Raw genomic sequence first — 22,942 nt, 5'->3', positions numbered from 1 at the left:
TAAAAACCAGTGGGGGTTGGGTCAGCAGAAGAAACTTCCAGATTTTCAGGAGTCTCAGCTTAAAGGGCCCACACAGTCTTAAAAGGCATGCAAACCCACCCACTCTGGGATTCAGTACTAGGGCGACAGCTGTAAGGGCGCCAATCGCATACAGAGAATGGATGAAGTGACTGAACATGGGATCAGCTCTGGTTTGCAAACCCCCAGAATCCAGTCAGTGATACTATCCCCTCTCTGAACCCTGCCCCCACACGCAGCCACAAAGCAGTGAAGTAGGTTGCCCACCCTGGCAAGTACCTAAGGCTCCACCCCACCCGATTTACAGGTGCTTTTTCTACAACAGGCCACAATACTAAGGCAGGGAGTCAAAGCAGCTCTACCTAATACACAGAAACAAAAACAAGGAGGCTGCCAAGTTGAGGAGACAAAGAAATATGGCCCAAATGAAAGAACTGAACAAAACTCCAGAAAAAGAACTAAACAAAATGGAGATATCCAACCTAACAGATGCAGAGTTCAAAACACTGGTTATAAGGATGCTCAGAGAACTCACTAAGTACAGCAACAACATAAAGAAACAAACAAAAGTTACACTAAGTGAAATAAAGAAAAATCTACAGGGAACCAACAGTGAAGGGGAGGAAGCCGGGATTCAAATCAATGACTTGGAACATAAGGAAGAAATAAACATCCAACCAGAACAGCAAGAAAAATGAGAATTCAAAAACAAAAAAAACGAGCCAGTATAAGAAGCCTCTGGAACATCTCCAAATGTACCAATCCCAATCATATGGATGTCAGAAGGAGAAGAGGAGGAGCAAGAAACTGAAAACTTATTTGAAAAAATAATGAAAGAAAACTTCCCTAATTTGGTGAAGGAAACAAGACATACAAATCCAGGAAGCACAGGAGGTCCCAAACAAGTTGGACATAAAAAGAACCACACCAAGACACATAATTAAAATGTCAAAGGTTAAAGCTAAAGAGAGAACCTTAAAAGCAGCAAGAGAAAAGCAATTAGTTATCTACAGGGGAGTTCCCATTAGACTATCAGCTGATTTCTCAAAAGAAACTTTTGCTGACTAGTAGAGATTGGCAAAAAAAATTCAAAGTCATGAAAAGCAGGGTCCTATAGCCAAAACTGCTTTAGCCAGCAAAGCTGTAATTTAGACTCAAAGGGCAGATAAAGAGTTTCACAGACAAGAAAAAAACTAAAGGAATTCATCATCACCAACTCTTTATTACATGAAATTTTAAAGGGACTTATTTAAAAGAAACAAGAACAAAACTATGAACATTTAAATGGCAATAGCCATGGCTGTTGTGGCTCAGTGGATTAAGCACTGGCCTGTAAACCAAAGTGTCGCCAGTTGAATTCCCAGTCAGGGTACATGCCTGGGTTGCCGGCCAAACCTCCAGATGGGGATACACAAGAGGCAACCACACATTTATGTTTCTCCTCCTCTAAAAATAATTTTTTTTAAATCTTAAAAAAATAAAATAAAAAAGGTAACAAATCCACAACTATCAACGACTGAATCTAAAAAAACAAAGTAAACAACCTGAACAGGAACAGAACCACAGATATGGAATCGTCTGGAGAGTTATCAGCTGGGAGGGGGAAGAGGAAGAATGGAGGAAAAGGCGCAGGGAATAAGAAGCAAAATTGGTAGGTACAAAATAGCCAGGGGGATGTTAAGAATAGCATAGGAAATGGCCTGGCCGGTATGGCTCAATGGATTGCACACTGGCCTACAAACCGAAAGGTTGTCTGGCTTGATTCCTGGGCAGGGCGTATGGCTGGATTACAGGCCAGGTCCCCAGTTGGGTGTGTGCAAGAGGCAACCAGTCAATGTTTCTCTCCCTCTCTTTCTCTGTCTATCCCCTCTATCTAGTAAGTAAAATCTTAAAAAAAAAAAAAAAAAAAAATAGTATAGGAAATGGAAAAACCAAAGAATTTATATGCACAACCCATGGACATGAACTAAGGGGGGAGGGCAAAATGCTGGAGGGAAGGGGCGTACTGGGCGAAGGGGGGCGATGAGGGAAAAATTGGGCCAACTGTAACAGCATAATCAATAAAATATGTATTTAAAAAAAAAGAATGGACTATAGTCCTAGCTGGTTTGGCTCAGTGGACTGAATGCCAGCCTGCAAACCAAAGGGTCGCCGGTTGGATTCCCAGTCAGGGTACATGCCTAGATTGTGAGTCAGGTCCCCAGTTGGGGGCATGAGAGAGGCAACCAAATGTTGCTCTTACATATCAATGTTTCTCTCCATAAAAAATAAGAAAAGAATGGATTATACCATCTACAAATATCACTTACGAAGGTGTTGGTCTGCCTGTCACATGAAGCATTATCTCAGCAACACCTTCCAACAAACATTGCTGCCCTCAATTCCAGCCTGTGCCAGAGCATCACAGAAAGTAGTCCTGGCAGCCCCATTGTGAATAACCTTACTTGCTCTGTCTCTTCAACTTTTCACTGCCTTCGCAGGCATTGCTCTAACACCCATGGGCCCTTGGCACTATCCTATTATGTATATACCCTGCTGAGCCAAGGGTACAGTGATAAAACCAGACCTGCACCAGGGCACCTACATGCCATCTCATCTCTACCTGACCCTCTTGCCCCACCACTTTGACCAACTTCTCAGTCTACGGATCTCAGCTAAGTGGCCTTCAGGATCACCTTACTTATCTAGAGATGCCCTGCAACTCAAAGTCACTGTCAAATTCAGACCCCATTTATTTTGAGCATCTATCTTCATTTGTTCACATCCCCTTCTGTCTGTGCCCTCATCCATCTTCATGAGGGGAGGGCCTCTTCTGGCTTACTCACAACTAGAAAAATGCCTGGCACTGACCTGGAGCTTGACAAGCATTTACTAAATGAACACACCTTATCTCCCTCCGGCTCCTACAACTCTCAAGCCATGTCAAGTTCTAGTGGTGAGGATTCAAGAACCACAGGGTACCCAACAAAAAAATAATCCAGGAAAAAAATGGCTGTCAACGATAGAAACAGAGAGCCCCTTTGACCTGTTCCACTACCACACTGTGAGTGTGTTCTGGCCTGGAATCCAGGCCAATACCACTTGGATACTACCCCAACCTGCACAGACTCTCTCTACCAAAGATGCAGCATCACTCAAAACACCCAGTAAAACTAATCTCTGGGACCTTTTGACAGGGTGTGCTCACTAACACGACTTCACTAGCTCAATACTAAGGACAGTACTCCACATATGGGAATTATGCTCAGAGCTGGCAAGTGATTCATCTTAGGCAGTGAAGCAAACCCAAGTGTGCACTGCGATCCTGTCAATATATCACCTTATTTTAACTCCTTCCTAATTCTCAAGAAACAGAGGCATGGTTTCATTTCAGCCCAGAGAGTTAACTCTCTGGAGTTACTCTGTTTTCCCTTTCTCTGAGACATTTTTCTCACTAACCTCAGCTTCTTTTTTCTTTGCACGGACTTTCTCCACTTCCATAAGAATTTTCTGGGATTCATCCACATTTCCTTCTGCTCCCAGCTGCTCAGCTTTTGCAAGAAGTTTTCCTATTTCTTCATTCAACTCATGTACTTTTTCTGCCTGAGGAAAGAGAAAATCAGGTAAGTAGCCATCTAAAATTGAAAGATTTTTAATACCATGAAAATGAATGTTTCTCTCCCTGCGCTATAAACAAACAGTATGTTCCACTGGTGGGGGGTTTTGGGGGGACACTCAAAAATCCTCAGTGGATCACATATATTGACAATTACATCTTTATTGCCAACACTGAGACTCTGGCCATAAACTAAACCTGTGCACTGCATCCCAATTAGTCGCATTTCTGTCATTTCCAATATGAGTATAAGGATCAACACGGTCATATTATAGACTGCCTCTTTTTATGTCTCCTACCACAATTCAATCTTTTGGGTAAGGATAATAAAATGTCTAGGTTTCAATACATAAACTTAAACTGTAAGCAGAATGCCAAATTATTTGTATTTACTTTCAGAAATAAAATAGCACTCTTGATGCAGTTAGCAACTACAACTGCTTTTACAAAAATGAAAGGAAAAAAACAATCAACAGACTCAGTTCCACTGAATAGAAAGAACAGAAGCATAATGCAGCTAACACTCAGGACAATTATATACAGATCTACCTTCATTCTGTGATATGGATTTACCAGTTCAATCACTTACCTACTTCCCCCCATTTCCTGTTATATGGGGGATGTTAAAAAAACAAACTTAAAAAAAAGTATATGTATCGTGAGGGAAGGGACAGAAGCAATACCTACTGGGGGCTGAAATCTCCCTGACAGCTTCCCTCTTTACTGGAAACACCCCAGGTGATGAGTACTACCCACCCCAAAGATGTACTATCAGTGCTGATGGTGAGCTGTGGGCCTGTCAGCAGCCAGCTCTGACCAGTGATTTGTACCAGTAACTCAAGGCGAAAGCCTCCCAGGTATACCTTTGCAGAAACTTCTGCACTGATCTCTTCTTGTGTCTCTGCCAGCCGCTTTTTGGCAAGCTCAGTTCTCCGATCACACTCAGCAATAAAGGACTCCAAGTGATCCATTGCCTAGCTCAGGAGAAGCAGAGAACAACAATCAATTACATGTACAATCTCAGGACCCAACTGTTTGACAGGAAAATACTCCTGGGTTGGTTTCTTAAAGCCTGTAGGTTCAATGGGAAGATCTTAAACTACACTCCAGCCAACACATCCATAATCACATTAAATCAAGGGGTTTTGTTAAAACAAATGATCACTCAGAAGTATGGTCTTCTCATCTATTTATTTCCAAAATGTGTAAAAGGACCCCCATCCCTCAATAACATTTCCAAGAAAACACTGAGGAAAATTACAACGCTTGGCCATAATGAATATAGTGTTCTCTGAGGGACAGAAAAGGCTGGCCCAAGACTGTTGTTAGAGCCCTCCTCTGGTGAGCTGTGGGAAATGCAGATGATGTACTCACTGGTCTTTGTGAGCCACGCAAATATTACCCCTCATGTTCTGAGGGTAGAGCTCCCCCTTCCACCTCAAAACAAAACAATAGAACAAATATTACTGAGAGCTGTGAATAAGTTTAGTTATTGCCTACTGTCTAAAGTAGCAGGAAAATTGGTATACTACTTACCCAAAGAGATAAAGGAAAAGGAACTCTAGAAATCTAATTGCTTATTCTTAAAGGAGTTAGTAGGAAACAATAAAACACTAAATAACAAGATGTCACATATGCTAAGCAGTTACTGTGCCATGCTAGTCAAAGGCCCCAACATAACTTCACATACATACAAAGAGCAAATCACTTGTCCAACTTTCAGGCTACAACCAGTGATTAAGCGGCACCTCCTAAGTTACATCCATAAAGCATCCTGCTAATGTTGGCATCATGTTAAGTATGAAAGCAAGTGAGTATAGCCATGGATGACAGGGTCAGACAGTATGATCTATCACTTTAAAAAAAAAAAAGGGCAAAAGAAAGTTTGGGGTAAAGATGAAAACAAGGATGATGACAGTTATGTCAGCAGACCAAGTGGTGGTAATCTATATCCCTCCCCACAAAGACAGCCAGGAAAGAGCAGATCAGCTGTTAAGAAAGTGTGTCACCAGGATCAGTCGACACGGGAATCGCCAGTAAGGAAGGATCTCTGGAGAGGGTTATGGTTCCTCCAGAAATCTTAAGTACTCTTTTCAAGTAAAAAGTAAATACAATTCTTGGAAGCAGGTCAAGACAGAGAAGAGGCTCTATGATGGTGCCAAGTCCCCTAGGCACATCATCATTCACCGAGGCCAACCCTCAGATTTCACATTAAATCAAGGTGCTCTTGATTTTGGAACTCAGGACCTCTTTCCTATTGTTGGCATCCAAATATTCTCTATCAGAATATCTCACTATGTTCAAATCAAACAATCAGGAAAGGAAATGACTGGCATTTGATTGCCTACACGCAGTGTTTCCTGGGAAAATGCAGAGTTCGGACTCGCCAGGATCAAAGTGCCAATGAGCTGGTATGGTTCACCTACCACCTTTGCTCACCTAGGGCAAAATCTTCTAAGAGAATGACATGAGGTACACCAGGTTCACTCCAGAGAGGCACTGAGACTTGGTGCAGAGCCGCTCTAATGTCTACATAAATGAGCCATCTCACATCTGAGAGAGACCCAGAGATCCACCCATCAGGGGTTAAGTGGGGAATAGACATCTGACAACCCCGCCAGTGTCTTTACCCATCAGAGAAACCACTTACTTGTACCTTAAGCAGAATTCAAAGTGGCTTGACAGGGTCAAGAATGAGAATGAGACATCAAAACGGGCACCTCCACAAAACAGGGCAAGTAGACGAGAAGATATCTTTTTAACTGCCAGGTCCTTTAAAAGATGGCCCTCTGTTCTATTGCCCCTCCCTCTCTTCAATGGGCTTCTCGATTTCAGAGTGTTTCCTAGTCAAAGAGCAGGTCTAATTTTTTTTCTTTTAAAGGTACTTGAGTCTAAAACTTACGTCCTAATCACAACCTACCACTTACTAGTCATCCAACTTCTCTAACTCAACGGTGATGAGGTGAAACAAAACTACTAAGGGTACTTGAGTACAGCACTTTGACACCTCAGGCACACAGTTCTCATTGCTGGCTGCAGAAGGCAGTCCTTTCATACACAGGATTGTCTGTGTTGTTCTGGACTCTGCCTGCCCAGCAGCAATGAAACTCGCCAGCAATCAGTAAGCCTGAGACCAAACCACATTGTCTGAATGGTCACAGCAAACATGTGCCCCTATGCAGTGCTGCCTGTTCCACACACGCCTCAAAATAGCTATGCAGGGACTCTTAAGGTCTCCATTTCCCAGATGAAGAAACAGATACAGTTTCCAAACTACTAAGTGATGGTATCAGGATGCAACAAGGACCCCTCCGGTTTGGCTACCTACACCCTAATCCTCACAACTCAGAGGGAGTTAGGACCAGCAGTTTCTAGATGAATAAAAACAGGTGAGCCCTGGCTAATATGACTCAGTGGGTTGCGCTCCAGCCCACAAACAAAAAGGTCTCCAGTTCAATTCCCAGTCAGGGCATATGCCTGGGTTGTGGGCCATGTCCCCACTTGGGGGCGTGCAAGAGGCAACCAAGTGATGTTTCTCTCACATATCAACGTTCTCTCTCTCATCATTGCTTCTCTCTCTCTCTCTCTTTCTCCCTCCCCCCTCCAATAAACTTAAAAAATTTTAAAAATAAAATAGAAAGAAGATAGATACTTTTCCCTCAGATATCCACAAAAATTCTAGTCAACTGAAAAAACTTAACAACTGGTCACCTTTGGCAGCAACCGGGTGGCTGAAAACAGAGGAAGAGACCTTTCACAACATACCTTTTATAGCTTTTCAATTTTAAACGATGTGAATGTTTTACATGTTTTTAAAATTAATGAGATGCTGCAACCCTAGTGAAATAATTTATCTAGGCAATAATCCTTACTGCGATTTAAAGCATTAGGCCAAAGGCTAATGGGGACCTTTACAATGAACAGTTCAAGCTGCCTGCAACAGCCAAGCCCACTGATCAAAGTACCACCCAAGGTGATACAACAGGAAATGTATAGCTCTGCCCTCGAAATATCCTGGCCAAAGAAGAACCGGTAAATCTGGTGATCAAGCTTTCAGATCTAATTCCTAGGTTACAGAGAATTTCAAAAACAAGGGAAAAGATGTTTAAAAAGATATCCTGAAGATACAATCAGCAAAATCCTAGGTATGACTTAAAAATTATCTTTAAATAGATTTAATAGATCTCTTATCTTTAAATAGATAATAATTAGAAATTATCTTTGAATAGATTTAAAGACTGACAAAGCATTCTAACACATGGCCCTTATTTTGGATCCTGAGTCAAACAAGTAACTTTAAAAACAAAACAAAACACACAACTCCTTTATTCAAATATCAACTTCGGATATTTGAATACTGCCTATGAAATGTTAAGTTACTTTTTAAACTATAATTATTTTAAATAAAGTTCTCATCTTCTAAATATACTATTTGCAGTATTTACAGATGAAATTATATGTCTATGAGCCAGTATAAAATAATCCGGGGGCCCTGCGTCGAGTGGCTCAGTGGACTGAGGGCCGGCCTGCGAACCAAAAGGTTGACGGTTTGATTACCAGTCAGGGCGCTGGCCTGGGTCACTGGCCAGGTCTCCAGTTGGAGGCGTGCAAGAGGCAACCTATCAATGTTTCCCTCCCTTTCTCCCTCCCTTCTCTAAAAATAAACAAATAAAATCTTAAAAATAAAATTCACTGGGGAAAGATAAAGATAAAACAAGAGTCTTCATGTTAATAACCACTGAAAACTGGGAGAAGAAACCTAGAATATTATTCTGTTCACTTCTGTATGTTTAAAATTTTTCCTTAATACATATTTTTAAAGCATGCTAAGTAGACTCTGTCACAAGCAAGTTTAATACCAGATCTTTGTATGCATGGCAATGCTGAAATATATTTTTTAAAGGTTTTATTTATTTATTTTTCAGAGAGTGGGGAGAGGAGGGAGAAAGAGAGGGAGAGAAACATCAATGTGGGGTTGCCTCTCACACACTCCCTGCTGGGGACCTGGCCCACAACCCAGCCATGTGCCTTGACTGGGAATCAAACATGCAACCCTTTGGTTCACAGGCTGGCACTCAGTCCACTGAGCCACACCAGCCTGGGTATAATGCTGAAATATTTACATGAAATACTGCAATGTGTAAGCTGTTTTGAGATTTGGGAGAGAGGTGGAGACACAAAGGTGAAACACAGCTGGTCATAAGCTGATCATTCCTAAAGCTGAGTGATAGATGCATGGAGATTCATTATACCATTACATATACTTTTGATGTTTGAGATTCTCTATAATAAAAAGTAAAAAACAAAAAACTGGTATATCAATTTTTCTTTTAAATAGAATATTCCATTTAACCACAGTTTTAAACTGTTGGAAGTTCTATGAGCATGACAACCCAACCTGTTTTTGTCAGCAGAGCTGGAGAATTCTCACCTAGAGTCAATCCCCTAACTGTGGCAGTGACATGGGCCTCCAGCAACTGCCCTGAAATAGTTTGGTAAAAAAGTGACCAACCAAGATCAGCTTGTGGCATTTAAGAAGTTGTTGCTTTTAAAAAACAATGGCTTCCTTGCCCTGTTGGTGTGGCTCAGTGGATTGAGTGCCAGCCTGTGAACCGAAAGGTCGCCAGTTCCATTCCTGGTCAGGGCACATGCCTGGGTTGCAGGCCATGTCCCCAATTAGGGGCGTGCAAGAGGCAACTGATTACACATTGATGTTACTCTCCCTTTCCTTCTCCCTCCCTTGCCCTGTCTGTAAAAATAAATAAAATCTTTAAAATATATTTTTTTAAAAAAGGCATTTGCTTCCTTGTATTTTAAAGCAATATGTAAGGGGTTTCCTCCAGGGAGCCCTAAGGGCACAGGGAGAAGGGCTTTGAATTCAGGTCTATAAATTTTGATTAAGTACACAGACACAAGTTTAGAGTTGAAATCTCCAGTATATACAATTTTGAATTTTTGTCTTGCTCATATCCCAAACAATAGTCACTAAATAGGTTTCATAAATATTAATTTCAAGGGCACAATCTATGATAGTTTCCTCATTTGTTTCCTTTTTGAGCATTTTTGTTGCATCTAAATTTCTCAATTTTATAAACAATCCTACCAAAAACATCTCTGTGTATCAGTGTTTGCCTGTAGACACATAGGGAGAATGCACGTGAAGATGAAGGCAGAGATGGGGTGATGCATCTACACCCAAAGATTGTCAGCAAACCACCAGAAGCAAGTAAAGAGGAATGGAACAGATTCTCCCTCACAGCTCCCAGGAAGGAACAAACCTGCTGACACCTTAATTTCAGACATCTGACCACCAGAACTATGAGTCAATACATTCCTGTTGTTTAATCCTTCCCCCTACAAAAAATTTTGCCTGTATTTCCTAGTACTTCCTTAGGACAGAGATTTGTAGAAGTAAGTTACAAGGCATAAAAACTTCTAAGTTTTCATTTCTGCCTACTATATAAACAATCTGGCTGGACCTTTTAGCTTTATATGACACAGAAATAATCACTTAAGAGTTTGGTATTCCCTTTTTAAATTGTGTTAAAAAATATAAACTGATAGTTAAGAAATAGTCACTGGGATGTGAAGTACAGCATCGGAAATATAGTCAATAGTGCTGTAATAACTATGAACAATGACAGGTGGAACACTTGAAATATCGGGAGGACTTTATAAAGTGTATGTCTGTCTAACCACTACGCTGTACACCTAAAATACAAAATAATATTGAATGTAAACTTCAATTAAAAAATAAAAGTATATAAAAGCACACAACTTTTATTCCAACCAAACAGGTTTTGCTAGTTTCCTTCTTATCTTTTTCTCATCAATGTACACATCTTCTATGATCTACAGCTGTGCTGTATTTCACTGTATTTTAACACAACTATTTTAACCCCTTTTCACCAATTCAAAATGACACAATAAACATCTATCTTCTCATACATAGGCAAACACTTCTAGGACAATTGCTTAGAAGTGACACAAAGTCTACAAATATTTTAGATTTGTAAAAAGGACTGGTTGAGTTCTTATAAAAGAACTACTGAAAATTAAATGTCACGTAAGTTATGAGCTCAACTAATTAAGAAATAAAATAGATTTTAATAGTAATGCCACCTTCTGTAAAGACAGAAATTTCCTTTGAACTACTGCATCACAAATTAATAAGTCAACTACAAACTCGAATTTTAAGAGTTTTTCTTTTCTAAAATAAACAAATAGCATGGGTGTCTTAGTACCATCTAAATGAAAAGTCTTCATGTTGATCTGATTATAACCTGTTCTGGGGAAAAAAAAAAACAACCCTTAGCATAATAAAAATGATTTAAAATATAATTCAAATGCCTGTAATATTTAATGTATTTGGTTAAAATTTTTCACCATTAAAAAATGTTTTTTTTGGTTAGCTGTCTCCATAATACAACCTGGATTAAAAAAGCTCCTAAATATCCCTGATTGATCCACTGAACAGAATCTGGTTCCTTTCCCAGCATCACATGATGCTCCTTCAATTAATTCTGGCAAAGAACATCACATTTACAGTACTTTCAAAGACTTTGGAGATAAACATTTGGCTTACCTCAAAAAATTATTGCCAACAATGAAGAGATTCTACCAAAACATGTGGTGAGCTACACAAATATAAGTTATTAAGAAAAATCAGAACAAATCATGGATTAGTGATGGTTCACAACTTGTGACAATGAAACTTGTGTCCATATCCCAACAGTGATAATCACACTGCAGCCCTTCCAGAAACCAACCTCAATATGGACACATGGGAACTACCTGTCCCAAGCCTGGGACTTGGACTATCCATAGGCTGCATGGCAAGCTAGGAGCCAAGTGCCAAAAAGCAGGCTATCAGGAGGCAACAGCAGGTCAGAGATAGCAGATAGCAAGAGTGGGACCACTGACCACCTCTGGTCAAAAAGTTCCTAATGTGTCCTGCTTATCAAAATTACGATTTTAATAACAAAAAAAATCAAAACTAGCCTCTCTGATCAATGTATTTATTTATGCTGATTGGACATTCTTTGAAAGATACAAGTGACCTCAAGAGTTAAGTACCGAACAGCTAGCCACACGGAAAGGAGACCTTTCCTGTAAAAAGTCTCAGAGCCTTCCAGAGCTCTGGAATTTGCAACAGTGAGTGTGTTTTATCTACCAAAACTCATTTCTATCAAATTAGCAAATATATAGTTTGAGAAAAAAATTCATTTTTCTTTCTAAGTTTATTCAGCAAAACTAAGGAAATAAAAATTAATGTAGCCTGGTATTTTAAAGTCAGGCCACTTTTATTATTAAAGTAACCCAGGCACATCCAAACACTACAAATATGTATAAATTTAAAATTTTAAAAGTAGGGTAAATTCTACAACATGTGAACTGTATGTAAAACCATTACTGCAAAAAACCTTGTAAGATACAATCTCCCTAACACCCCTAGGTAACTGCTTAGAGCTTCTTGAAACATCAGTGAGACAGGGCTGCAATCTGTATAACCAGTCCGGCATTAATAAACAGTTTCATTATACAATAGCTTCTTTTCTTCCTGTTGGAAAAAAAGCTGCAACAAGTGTTATTTTCTGTGTACTCATTTGCACAAACCACCAAGATACCTTCTCAACCGTGGAGTTCTGGGAGGAGCATACAATATATGTGCACTGGACATGATGGCAGCTCCTGCCAGACTGCCCTCCTGCAACTTCAGCTGCTCCAGGTTACCCTTCACATTTCAGGGCAGGAGGACCTCCTTCATGTGTTCATAGCATTGGTTATCAAACATTTTAATATAAGCTTTCTATAATGTCGAAATTATTTTCAAGGAGATGGGAAATTGAGTAGGTACCTTTTTAAATAAAAAAGTAATTCCCACATATGTTAAATTTTCACACAGCACAAAGAGGTCTTTTGACCTGCTCTAGCCCTCCATCCAGAACAAGTGTTCATAATCTCTTGGGTTCCTCTAAAACTAGTCTACACATCTAAGGCATGTCACTGAGTGTAAAACATCCTCCCATTTTGAAAAAAACACTATGGAAGCATTATACCACATTTTGATTTTCTACTCAATCTAATTTAGAGGTAGTTTCACATCAACATACACTAAACTACCTCAATTCTCTTTCATATCTATACATCATTCCATTATAAAGAGCTGTGATCTAGCCAGTTCCTTACTGAGAGAAATTTATCTCAGTAAATTATAACTGCTTTCTGCAATTATAATGCTGTAAGAATATTCTGGGGCAAATTTATCTTTTTACATAGGCAAGTGTTTCAGACAGATATACTTTCACAATTGGCACTGCTGAATGTGTTGTCACATCTAGAGATGCTCAATTATCCAGGAGTTGTATCAGGATTACTTAACTCTCCATCTCTTTAGTTCTGAGTGAAGGTAAACACCTGCCATAGGATTAGATGCCTGTTAAGAAATGTCCTTTTCTGTCTGCCCATTTTCTATTGAGCTACTGCTACTGTTCTCAACCATGATGAATTTCATACACAGCAGGTCCTCGAATAACATTGTTTTGTTCAACACCCATGAGATGCTGTAAGAACTTTACTCTTGTTTGTATCTATTACTAGTGTATGGTCAAACTGGTTTCTTCATACATCATTTCACTTAAAGTTGCAGTAGCCAATGACAATGTTAAATTAGGAATTACTGTGCAAAAGAAACTAGCCCATCATATACACTGCAAATATTTTGCCCCAGTGTATGGTGTTATTTTATATATGGGTGTTTTTCATATGCTAATATCTTGAGTTTTCCTATGGACAAATGTATCCATCTTTCTCTTATAGCTTCTAGACTTTATAATATCTGAAGATGACAAAAACAAATTTATTTTTGGGGATCCAACTTAGCTAATTTTTCCAACTGGCTAATCCATAGTTTCCAACACTATTCATTGAAATCCCATCTTCTATGTTCTGACTGAATACACACCATCAAAATAAACTAAATTACTACATACATTTCAGTCTCTTTCCATCTCAGTTTCTCCATTTATCTGTTCTCTGTCATTAAATTAATCAGGCCATTTAAAAAGGGCACTGACCAGCCTGACCAGTGTGGCTCAGTTGGTTGGGCATCATCCCGCAAAGTGAAAGGTCACTGGTTCAATTCCAACAGCTTAGGTTGCAGGTTTGTTCCCGGCTGGGGCACGGACAAGAGGCAATCAATCCTCTCACACTGATGTTTTCCCCCTCTCTCCCTCCCTTCTCCTCTCTCTAAAAATAAATAAAATCTTTAAAAATAAATAAAATGTGCACTGATCTGATTTAGTAGAAATGCTAAGATTTGTGTGCCATAAAACTACATTAACTAAAACTGAAATTTCAACCCATATACCTGTATACCTATCAGATTTTCTGAAAGTCAGTATCACAAGGTAATGGCCACTTTATTTAATCATTTTCAGGTTATTGAAGAATTAAACTCAGAATACAGAAACTTATCATTTCCAAGCCCCATCTGATGATGAGTCCCAAGAGATAAGTGTTTGCTAACGGCATTTTTAGTTAATTCAAAGATTCGATGCCAAAAGCACACTGTTATTAAAGAGTGTCTTTGAGTCCTGGCTGGTGTGTCTCAGTGAATTGAGCGCCAGCCTGCGAACCAAAAGGTTGTGGGGTTTAATTCCAGTCTGGGCATGTGTCTGGACTGCACGCCAGGCCCCAGCTGCTGGCATATGAGAAGCAACCAATCAACTTTCCTCTCCCTTTTTCTCCTCTTTCCCTCTAAAAAAATAAATAATATTTTAAAAAAGAATGTATTTGAAAATGAATTATTTTAAGGTTTGTTTTTTTTTAAAGATTTTTTATTTATTTATTTTTAGAGAGGAGAAGGGAGGGAGAAAGAGGGAGAGAAATAGCAGTGTGTGGTTGCCTCTCACACACCCCTTCCTGGGGACCTGGCCTGCAACCCAGGCATGTGCCCTACCCAGGGAATTGAACCAGCGACCCTTTGGTTCGCAGGCCTACACTCAAACCCATTGAGCCACACCAGCTAGAGCAAAAAGTGAATTCTTAATTCAATCACTTTTTAAGAGTACTAGTTTAAACAGAATTTACTGCCACAACGATATATCCTTTAAAATGTCTTTTGGGGGTGGGAAAATGCCTTTCTTTGGATTTCGTTTTTCCCTGCTTTCCTCACATCAAGATCAGTCCCTTCCCAATCTTCAACTAAGGAATCTGAATGGTATCAAACCCCTCCATTGATTTCTAGTCATACTTGTGTTGGAGAATTAGGGAAAAGAAAAAATTAAAACAGTGACTCTAAATCATGCATTCTCAGTGGGGGAGGGGTGAAAACAGGTCTTAAAGCGTATCTTAGATATTACAATGATTTGTGGCATGGAAAGAATCACTGTACATAAACTGATATGCAGCTCATCTTTGGTATCATAGATATCATGATATCTAGAATATCATGGAGGGGAGGAGGACAAATTAAAAAAAATGGTTTAAAAAAGATTCCTCTGGGAGGCAATAATAAACAAGTTGTACTAAATTGCAAAAATTTAAGTCTGATAATACAAAGTGTGGGTGGGGATATATACACTGTTATTGGGGGTGTAAATTGCTATAACTACTTTATCAAACAGTACAGGGAAAAAAAGGACATTACAGAACTCCTTGAAAGGATGAACATGTACATCCCTTACAAGCTACAAATTCCTCCCCTAGGAATTTATCCTAGATAATAGAATATATCCTAGATAAATCCTTGTACACATGCACCAAGAAGATATTCAGGAATATTCACAAATTCTTCATAATAGAAAAAGTAAAAATAAAAACAGAATCAACCCAATTGTCTATGAATAAAGAATGGATAGTTTGGGGAACACTCAACAATGAAAACAAACCATATCCAACAAAATGAACAAACACAAACATAGTACTGAACAAAAAAATAACTATCTATACTATGAAATCATTTTTATAAGCCTCAAAAACAAGCAAGAACATAGTATTCAAAGAATCATAAAGATACGTAAAAAATAATTTTAAAGGGAAACAATATATACAAAATGCAGAATAGTGTTGGGGTGATATACAAACTGGAAGACACAAAATGGCATTGGCTGTGTTCTAGCCCTGAGCTAGAGTAGTGGAATAACAAACATTTATTTTGTTTGCTTCATAACTTACATATGTTGCATTATTCCTGTTAGTTCAGTATTTGGCTCTTCATAGTAAGGACTAATTAACACCAAATAAAACTTACATCCAATTCAAAAAACAGGTCCCTTTCTTTACTTGCAATCTCATAATCTGCTCGGAGGGCCAAGTCGTGGATTTTGGTACATTCTCCTAAATCCATGCGCTGTAAGAAACAAACAAGTTTACACATGAACATCTACCCATTAGAAAGCACATGACCTGGTGTCTCAACTGTCACCAAAATAAACAATACTTTTTTGAATACTAAACTGTGATAAGAAAATTAAGAAACAGAATATGGTTGAGAAGCCGTATTTTTCTTTGACCACTATGACTATATGGTACTTGATGCATTTAGGAGTATAAAGGTTTACATCTTTTAGACCCAGAGATAATTAAACTAATAATGAAAACCACATTAACTAGCTTTGCCAATTTTATTTTTGCATTAGTCACAGAAATATCTATTCAATTAACAGTAGAATCAGAGGTTGGCCTGGGGCAAAGAAAAGGACAGAAACAAGAGCGTCGTGATAGCAACAAGCTTCTAGGCATACCTACTTGCAATCTTTACTACTCCAGATGCTCAGGTTGCAGAGACAAGAAAAGGAAAGAGCAGATAGAAATCTAGTTTTTGGCAATTACAACAGAACCTGACACTTGGCTTCTGTATAGCTCTTTGTATAACAAAGGGAATAAAGCAGAATAGGCTGATTCAGAGCCAAATGAATCCTCCTAAATTCTTCTAACCTGGTAGGTAAAGACCCCAGACAAATAACTGGGCCATTTAGTTGCCCCATTTGAGAAACAAAAGGCTCTTTTACTGAAACAAATAGTCTGTGTTACAGTGAGATTAGCCTGATGTGCTATTACTTATAAGCACATGTAGAAAAATTAATACGTTGCATAGTTCTTATCTAAACCCTGAGTACAAGACTCCATACAGACACACTCCACCTCTGACCATATAAACAGCAACAGAGAAGTTTTCATGCTGAGAATCATACTAAAAACGGAGTGCAAGTTAACAAAACCCAACATCCCAATGAGGCACCTGAGTCCAAGTTACTGAACAAAAGCACATGTCTGCATTAACTATTAAAAAATGATGGAATCTAGGAATTCCTTTTAGCTCAAACCCTGTTCAAAATGAGATCAAAGCTTTTCTGGGTTACAAAATCCTTACCATTTTAGGCAAATCAGAGAAGCTTGCAGTTTCTGGCTCTTGGGCCCTATCTAACAGAAGGGTGTGTACCATACTCACTAACAAAATACCCTTTAGCATCACCACAGATAGCAAACACTGACAGTGGGCAGCCTAGTGTGGAGTTTATCTTTATTTCTACCAAAGACAGACTTTTGCATTTAAATGCTAAAACCTCTTTTCTCCTTCATCATTCTTACTCTGAAGTCACACATTATCTCATGTACCGCATTTTTGTGATGTATAATATGCCCTGTTTAGCCCAAACTTTTGAGGGAAAATAGTTTGTATAATACAAACTATTATACAATAGTTTGTATAATAGGCAAACTTTTGAGATGCCTATTATACATGGGTAGTACCTGAAATACCTTGTATCTGGCTCTTGTGTTTTGTAATTACTTATTACATAGTATTTCTTGTACCATAATATGTTCAAAAATAAATGCTAAAGTTCCTTTATAATATAAAAAAACAAGTATCTAAATATAAGTAAATAAATACTTGGGTTAAAAAATTAAAACAGAAGATTTTTTTCCTGAAAGTTTCAGTCAAAAATATGGGTGTGCGTTATACACAGGAGTGCATTACTCATGGCAAGATACTGGTATATTGGTTATAGAGGCGATCTAGAGGTAGGGCAATAATAGTTTTAAAAGCCAAAGTTGCAATTAGAATCACAGTCCCCATAAGGCTGACTTTTGCTTCATTCACTCTTTTAAGTACTAAATATAATTCTTTAATATATATAGTTTAATCCTCACTGGTATGGCTCAGTGGGTTGGGCGTCACTGCAGGTTTAGGTCCAGATCAGGGCACATGCCTGGGTTGCTGGCCGCATCCTAGCTGGGGGTGTACTAGGAGCCACAGATTGCTGTTTCTCTCCCTCTTTTTCTCCCTCCCTCTAAAAATAAATAAAATCTTAAAAATACCTATTTTTAAATAAAACATATAGTTTCCACAAATGAAACTGTGCTATAGCTGAAAATTGAGTGGAAGCTATCAGAAATGCTTACAAGCTAATGAAATCTCTGTTGCTCAAAGAAAAACGGTCCACCAGAGGAAGTAAGCAGTAAAACCCTAAGTACTAAAAACTATAAGTGCAAATCAACTTCCACTCTAAAAAGTGCCAAATATCAAGTAAGTTTTGACGTTCGGTAACCACAAGTGCAGCCAAATTCACCACTTTCTTCCTTTGGGTGACAGCTCTCAGACACTGCTAAAGAAAGTAGAGGATAGGCCTCGGTTCGCGACTACTCTCTGCAAGCATCTTTTCAGCTTAGCCCAGAAGACACAGAAGTACTGGCCAATTCCCCTGGCAGCTAAACACCAAGCGGAGCTGAAACACCACACTCAGATCCTTCAAAAATATCCCAAGTGGCTATTAAATCCAGCACCTAAGATCTTTTTTACTGCACAAACGCCTGTTTTCTCCACACTCTAGTCATCTCACATTGCTGACAGGGAAGGTCACTAAAGTCTCTTTCCAAAACCTTTGGAAAACAAAGTTCTTCCACTGAGACAAGTTATACTACTTTCCCTTCCAACCACTTTATTTTTCCAAATGTACTAACCAATACCATATTTTCCCATTAAGCCCCAATAAAATTATTACTTCCATTACCCTTTGCCTCAGCCTCATTAATAACAGGAGATGGTTTTGAACAAAAACTTGGGCCCAGAGTAGCCCTTAGCAGCCTGAGAGTTATAACCACTTTCATCTTGCTGCTCCACTCTGAAGAATTACATTCATTCCCATTCAACACAAAAGACAAACTCCCCACAAGACCCATCATTCAACTCTACTCCTCATCTCCCACTTCCATGTAGCCCATGCCCAATGAGGATCAACATTTACAACAACCTCCCCTTGAATTCCCAATTCTTATCCTCATCCCTTGGCAGCTCCTGAGATTTATCTGCATCTTCACATGAACATGTTTCCTAGGTTTTCTCTTTCTCCTCAGTCTGCTCCTTCTCAAGTCCCCTTTGCTGAGCTGCCCCTGCCCAACCCCATACAGGAGTGAATCTGATCAGTCTGTAGTGTATCATCACTCATTCAATTCCACAGCCTCTGTCTCCCTCTTCCCCTCACTCACGCCAGTCCAGATGTAACAGTGGCATTCCTGCTGTCCTTCAGCTCCATCTTCTTACCCAGAGCATTATATGCCCAAACCAGATACATGTGGTCTTTCTCGCCATTCAGGTCTCTACTCCAATGTTCCTAAGAGGCCTTACCTTATCATCCTATCTAAGAGTCCATTATCTATTTCTTATTTACTGTCTGTCCTCTTCTACCATTAGATGAAAGTAAAAACATTGTCTTACTGGCAACATATCGCCTGTGTCTGGCACAGAGGAGGGGTCCAGTAAATATTTGAATTAATCTACAGCTAACACAGTAAGCATTTATAGGAAAGATACTCATTCAGGTTATTTTACTCACCAGCATTCTGGAATAATGATATATAGGGACCTGACCAAGAAAAATATGGCTAAAATGCTTCACTTGGGTGCATGTCCCTCTTCTCCCTTTCACTTCTTCCACTAAGATCTATCAACAATTCTAGGTTATGAATCTTCCCACATGAGTATCCTACGGCTGAGCTATTTATGACTAATGGAAGCCGGACATCTACATTGATGGATTTGTTTGGCTCTAAATTAGCCTATTCTGCTTGACTTCCTCTGGTATACAAAGGGTGACACAAACAATCTGCAGCAAACTCAAATTATAATGCTTTCCTACACAATGTCAAAGTGCAGACAAGCCTCAGGTAACAGTCAAAAGGTTTGGCATTCATTTCCCATTTGCTGTCAGAAAAGCCAGCTTGAGAATACTTAATACATCCGAGCAGTTTTCCAGCGGCTGCTCCCACCATGACTGTGTTAATAAAACAATGATTAATCACAAAGATGTTCACCAGTATAAGCACACCTGACTCTTGAAATGAGAAGACAGTTTTTATATCCACAAGGTAGGTGTGAAATCTTAAAATGGTGCTGATCTTTATAGGACTCCTTTTCTGTAAATGGTGAATGATGGTAGATAATCCTCCACTCTTTAGTCTTCTTAAATCCTATCTAATTTTGAATAAATGCACATTCTACAAAACTAGCACTTACCTGTTTGATTCATCTGGTCAACTTAAAAATTTTAGGGGTCTGGTGGGGGGTAGGCAGAGACAAATGTATTTGAAAAAATAAATTAATTAATTTAAAAAAAGAAAATGAGAAATCAAAAAAAAAATTTTAGGGGTCTATATTTATTGGATATGTTACTTTCTTGAAAGGATGACATAATACAAAACTAAAACATTAATGTTATTCTCAACTGGTTTTTAGAAAACCTAAAAATCTGGGGATGAAATGTATCGTGTTAGATAAACTGTCTAGCATCATGTTTAACTTGAAAACAAATCAACCAAGCCCAGGTCTTCAAAGAACTATAGGCTGTCCTGAGGTATACTTTTTGCTATAGCCAAATGAGACTACTTGTACTACTTAGCTGTGAATATTTCCATATAAATGACCTCACAAAAACCTGGTAACTTCAAAGAGAGAATACTGTAACAGTAAAATGTTCCCCAATATAAAATTCCACTAAACTAACAAATCTATCATTTGAAGGGGCAATAAAGGTGACTTCTACCTGATCAAGGAAAACCAAATTCAACTTGGAAAACCTATACTGTCTACACCGCACCCATGAGTGTTCTGTGATTCCTCCCCCACCCAATGCACCTACCGTCCCAGCCAGGATGTCATGGGGGCAGCAATCCAGAAGGTGGCTCTTGCACACTCGGTCATCTGTAAACTTCACCCTCTGTCTGGTCTCATCTCCTGAAATTTATTTGTGGTTTTAAATAAGATAATACCACGTTAAACACAAAAGCACATCTGGTACAATTCACCTGGATGATTTGCAGACTACCAAATACACTGAAAAGCTGATTTAGAGATATTTACAACTGGAGCAGAATACAGATGTTTTCTGACGCTAAATGTATCCTGAAGAATCACTTAATGAGATCCGACTCCGTCATTGTGCCAAAGAAGTCAAGGAGTCAAAAGTAAAAGGCTGAGTACCAAAAGGCCATTAGCCCCACACATACATGTGGGCAATGAAATACCAAAACCCATGTAATCAGAGGGCCATGAATCACCATGTATGACCAATAACTGGTAGTTTCCACCAACAAAAGCTACTTGTTAATCTTATCGTTTTGCTGTGGACGAACGTATAGGCAGTATTTTGCCCAAAAACACAAAGAAAGCTTTCAAACTCTACCACTGACTAATAAATAATCTAGACTTAGTTTTCTCATCCCCCTTTCACCCCCACCCTTAAAAAAGAGAGTTGGCACCTGGGAGTCACTGTTAACAAGACAATACTAAAAAAAGAGAAAAAAAAGAAAAAGAAAAAAAAAGAGGCAAAAAAGAACTAGGTTAGTCAATACACACTGTGAGTTCCAACATATACTGTACCCATCTGCATTCTTCAAGACCTCAGCTGCAGAATTTTATGCCCGCTGTTGAAAAGTTTTAAAGGAAAAGTTTTCTTGCCCAACCTGCAGTAAGGAAGTCAGGGGAATGATACATAAAAGTAAAGGCAAAGTGGAATGTGACAAATTTTAAAGCTAATCTGTGTATACGACACAGAGCTGTGTAATACTAAAGGAGGAATATATTTTAGGATTTGCAAGCATCCAGGATTAATGTAGTGTCTTTTTATTGAAAATGTTTTCTTTCTAAACTACACTTTTAAAGTTACTTGTGAAAAAAAGCAAACACTTTTTTGTTATAACAGCTTAGAAATTGGTTGTGACTCACGGCTCGATGAACATGAGGCTTTTCTGCAACTCCCTTGCAGATTGATGTAGGCAGGCAAAGATACACTGAACCTTTATAAATAAAATAGAGGGGCCACAATTGTTCAGTTTGTATGAAATAAAAATATGGGAAGCAATTCAAAAGCAACTCAATATACAAAGAAAGCTAAAAAGCACTTATTCACCTATGAAATATAGTGCAAAGAATTTGCACAGCCCTGCGAATGTGCCAGTGTGAACTTACAACTTCATTACCTCAGTAGAAAACACAAACCACAGCAGGTGTGTAGTTTTGCAAAGATGCAACCGCTTTTTCCTGAAACAACCATCATGATCTTGCACTCCTCCCTACAATACAACCTACCTAACGACTGACAAGCGCTGGCTGAAAGAAGCGATCCTGCATGGTTGGGAAGGGGGCTTGGAAAAGCACTAGGCAGAAACCCACGTAAGAAAAGCTCAATTTGCGGCTCTCCTTGCAACGGTACAGAACCAGAACGGCCGGGGTTCGAGGCCCATCGGCTCCCTCATGTGAAGCTTCTCCCAGGCTGCCAGCGATCTGGAGCCCATGTTATCTCCAGCTCTTCGCCGTCTCCCCGGTTGGAAAAACTGCGGCGCCCACCGGGTTGGAAATGGCAGAACCGCAAAAGGGAAAGGGGCTAGACCCCCACAGACGGAGCAGGCTCGAAGGGTGGAGCCCGCCGAAGAACTGCCGCAGGTGGGAGAAAAGCCAGCCGAACCCGCTCAGACAAAGGCCCGGCGACTACTGTCGGCGCGTGGGGCGGGGGTGGGGGAGAGCGCAGGCGCAGACGGTCGCTGCCCCCGCCTTAGGCCGCCCGGCGGCCTCGCCTCACTCCCGCCCCAGCCCCTCGCCTGGCCGGCCGCCCCGACTCACCGTCCCGGGCCGTGCCCATAAGCTGGTCCAGCAGGGCCCGCATCTGCGCCTGGGCGGACATGGTGGCCGGCGGGGGCAGCGGGGGCGGCGGGGACGGCCGCGACGGGTACTCTGAAGGCAGCGGCAGCGGCAGCAGCGATGACGAAGGATGGTCGCGTCGGCCTCGAGCCCACTCGGCTACTTCCTGTTGCGGGGGGACGACGGGAGGA

The 22,942-nt window shown here is 39.8% G+C and overlaps 1 protein-coding gene across 3 annotated transcripts in view; it reads right to left on the bottom strand.

Moving 5' to 3' along the window:
* LUC7L (LUC7 like) overlaps positions 1-22,902 on the bottom strand; it is a 35,096-nt gene extending 12,194 nt beyond the window's left edge. For 2 of the 3 annotated variants that reach the window (XM_054586753.1, XM_054586754.1), the window contains exons 1-5: positions 22,734-22,885; positions 20,755-20,849; positions 15,867-15,965; positions 4,477-4,587; positions 3,457-3,600 (exon numbers count right to left, since the gene is read on the bottom strand). In XM_054586753.1, coding sequence (XP_054442728.1) covers positions 3,457-3,600; positions 4,477-4,587; positions 15,867-15,965; positions 20,755-20,849; positions 22,734-22,794 — 510 coding nt within the window. In that variant the 5' untranslated portion in view covers positions 22,795-22,885. Of the gene's footprint in view, positions 1-3,456; positions 3,601-4,476; positions 4,588-15,866; positions 15,966-20,754; positions 20,850-21,839; positions 21,911-22,733 lie in introns of all 3 variants that reach the window. The other variant, XM_054586755.1, reaches the window with a different exon arrangement.
* Positions 22,903-22,942: the final 40 nt, after the last annotated feature.

Source organism: Pteronotus mesoamericanus, unplaced genomic scaffold (assembly GCF_021234165.1).
Source record: "Pteronotus mesoamericanus isolate MK-2021 breed Mesoamerican mustached bat unplaced genomic scaffold, CSHL_Meso_final contig_947, whole genome shotgun sequence".
Taxonomy (NCBI): domain Eukaryota; kingdom Metazoa; phylum Chordata; class Mammalia; order Chiroptera; family Mormoopidae; genus Pteronotus; species Pteronotus mesoamericanus.
This window is presented reverse-complemented; position numbering and strand designations above follow the sequence as displayed.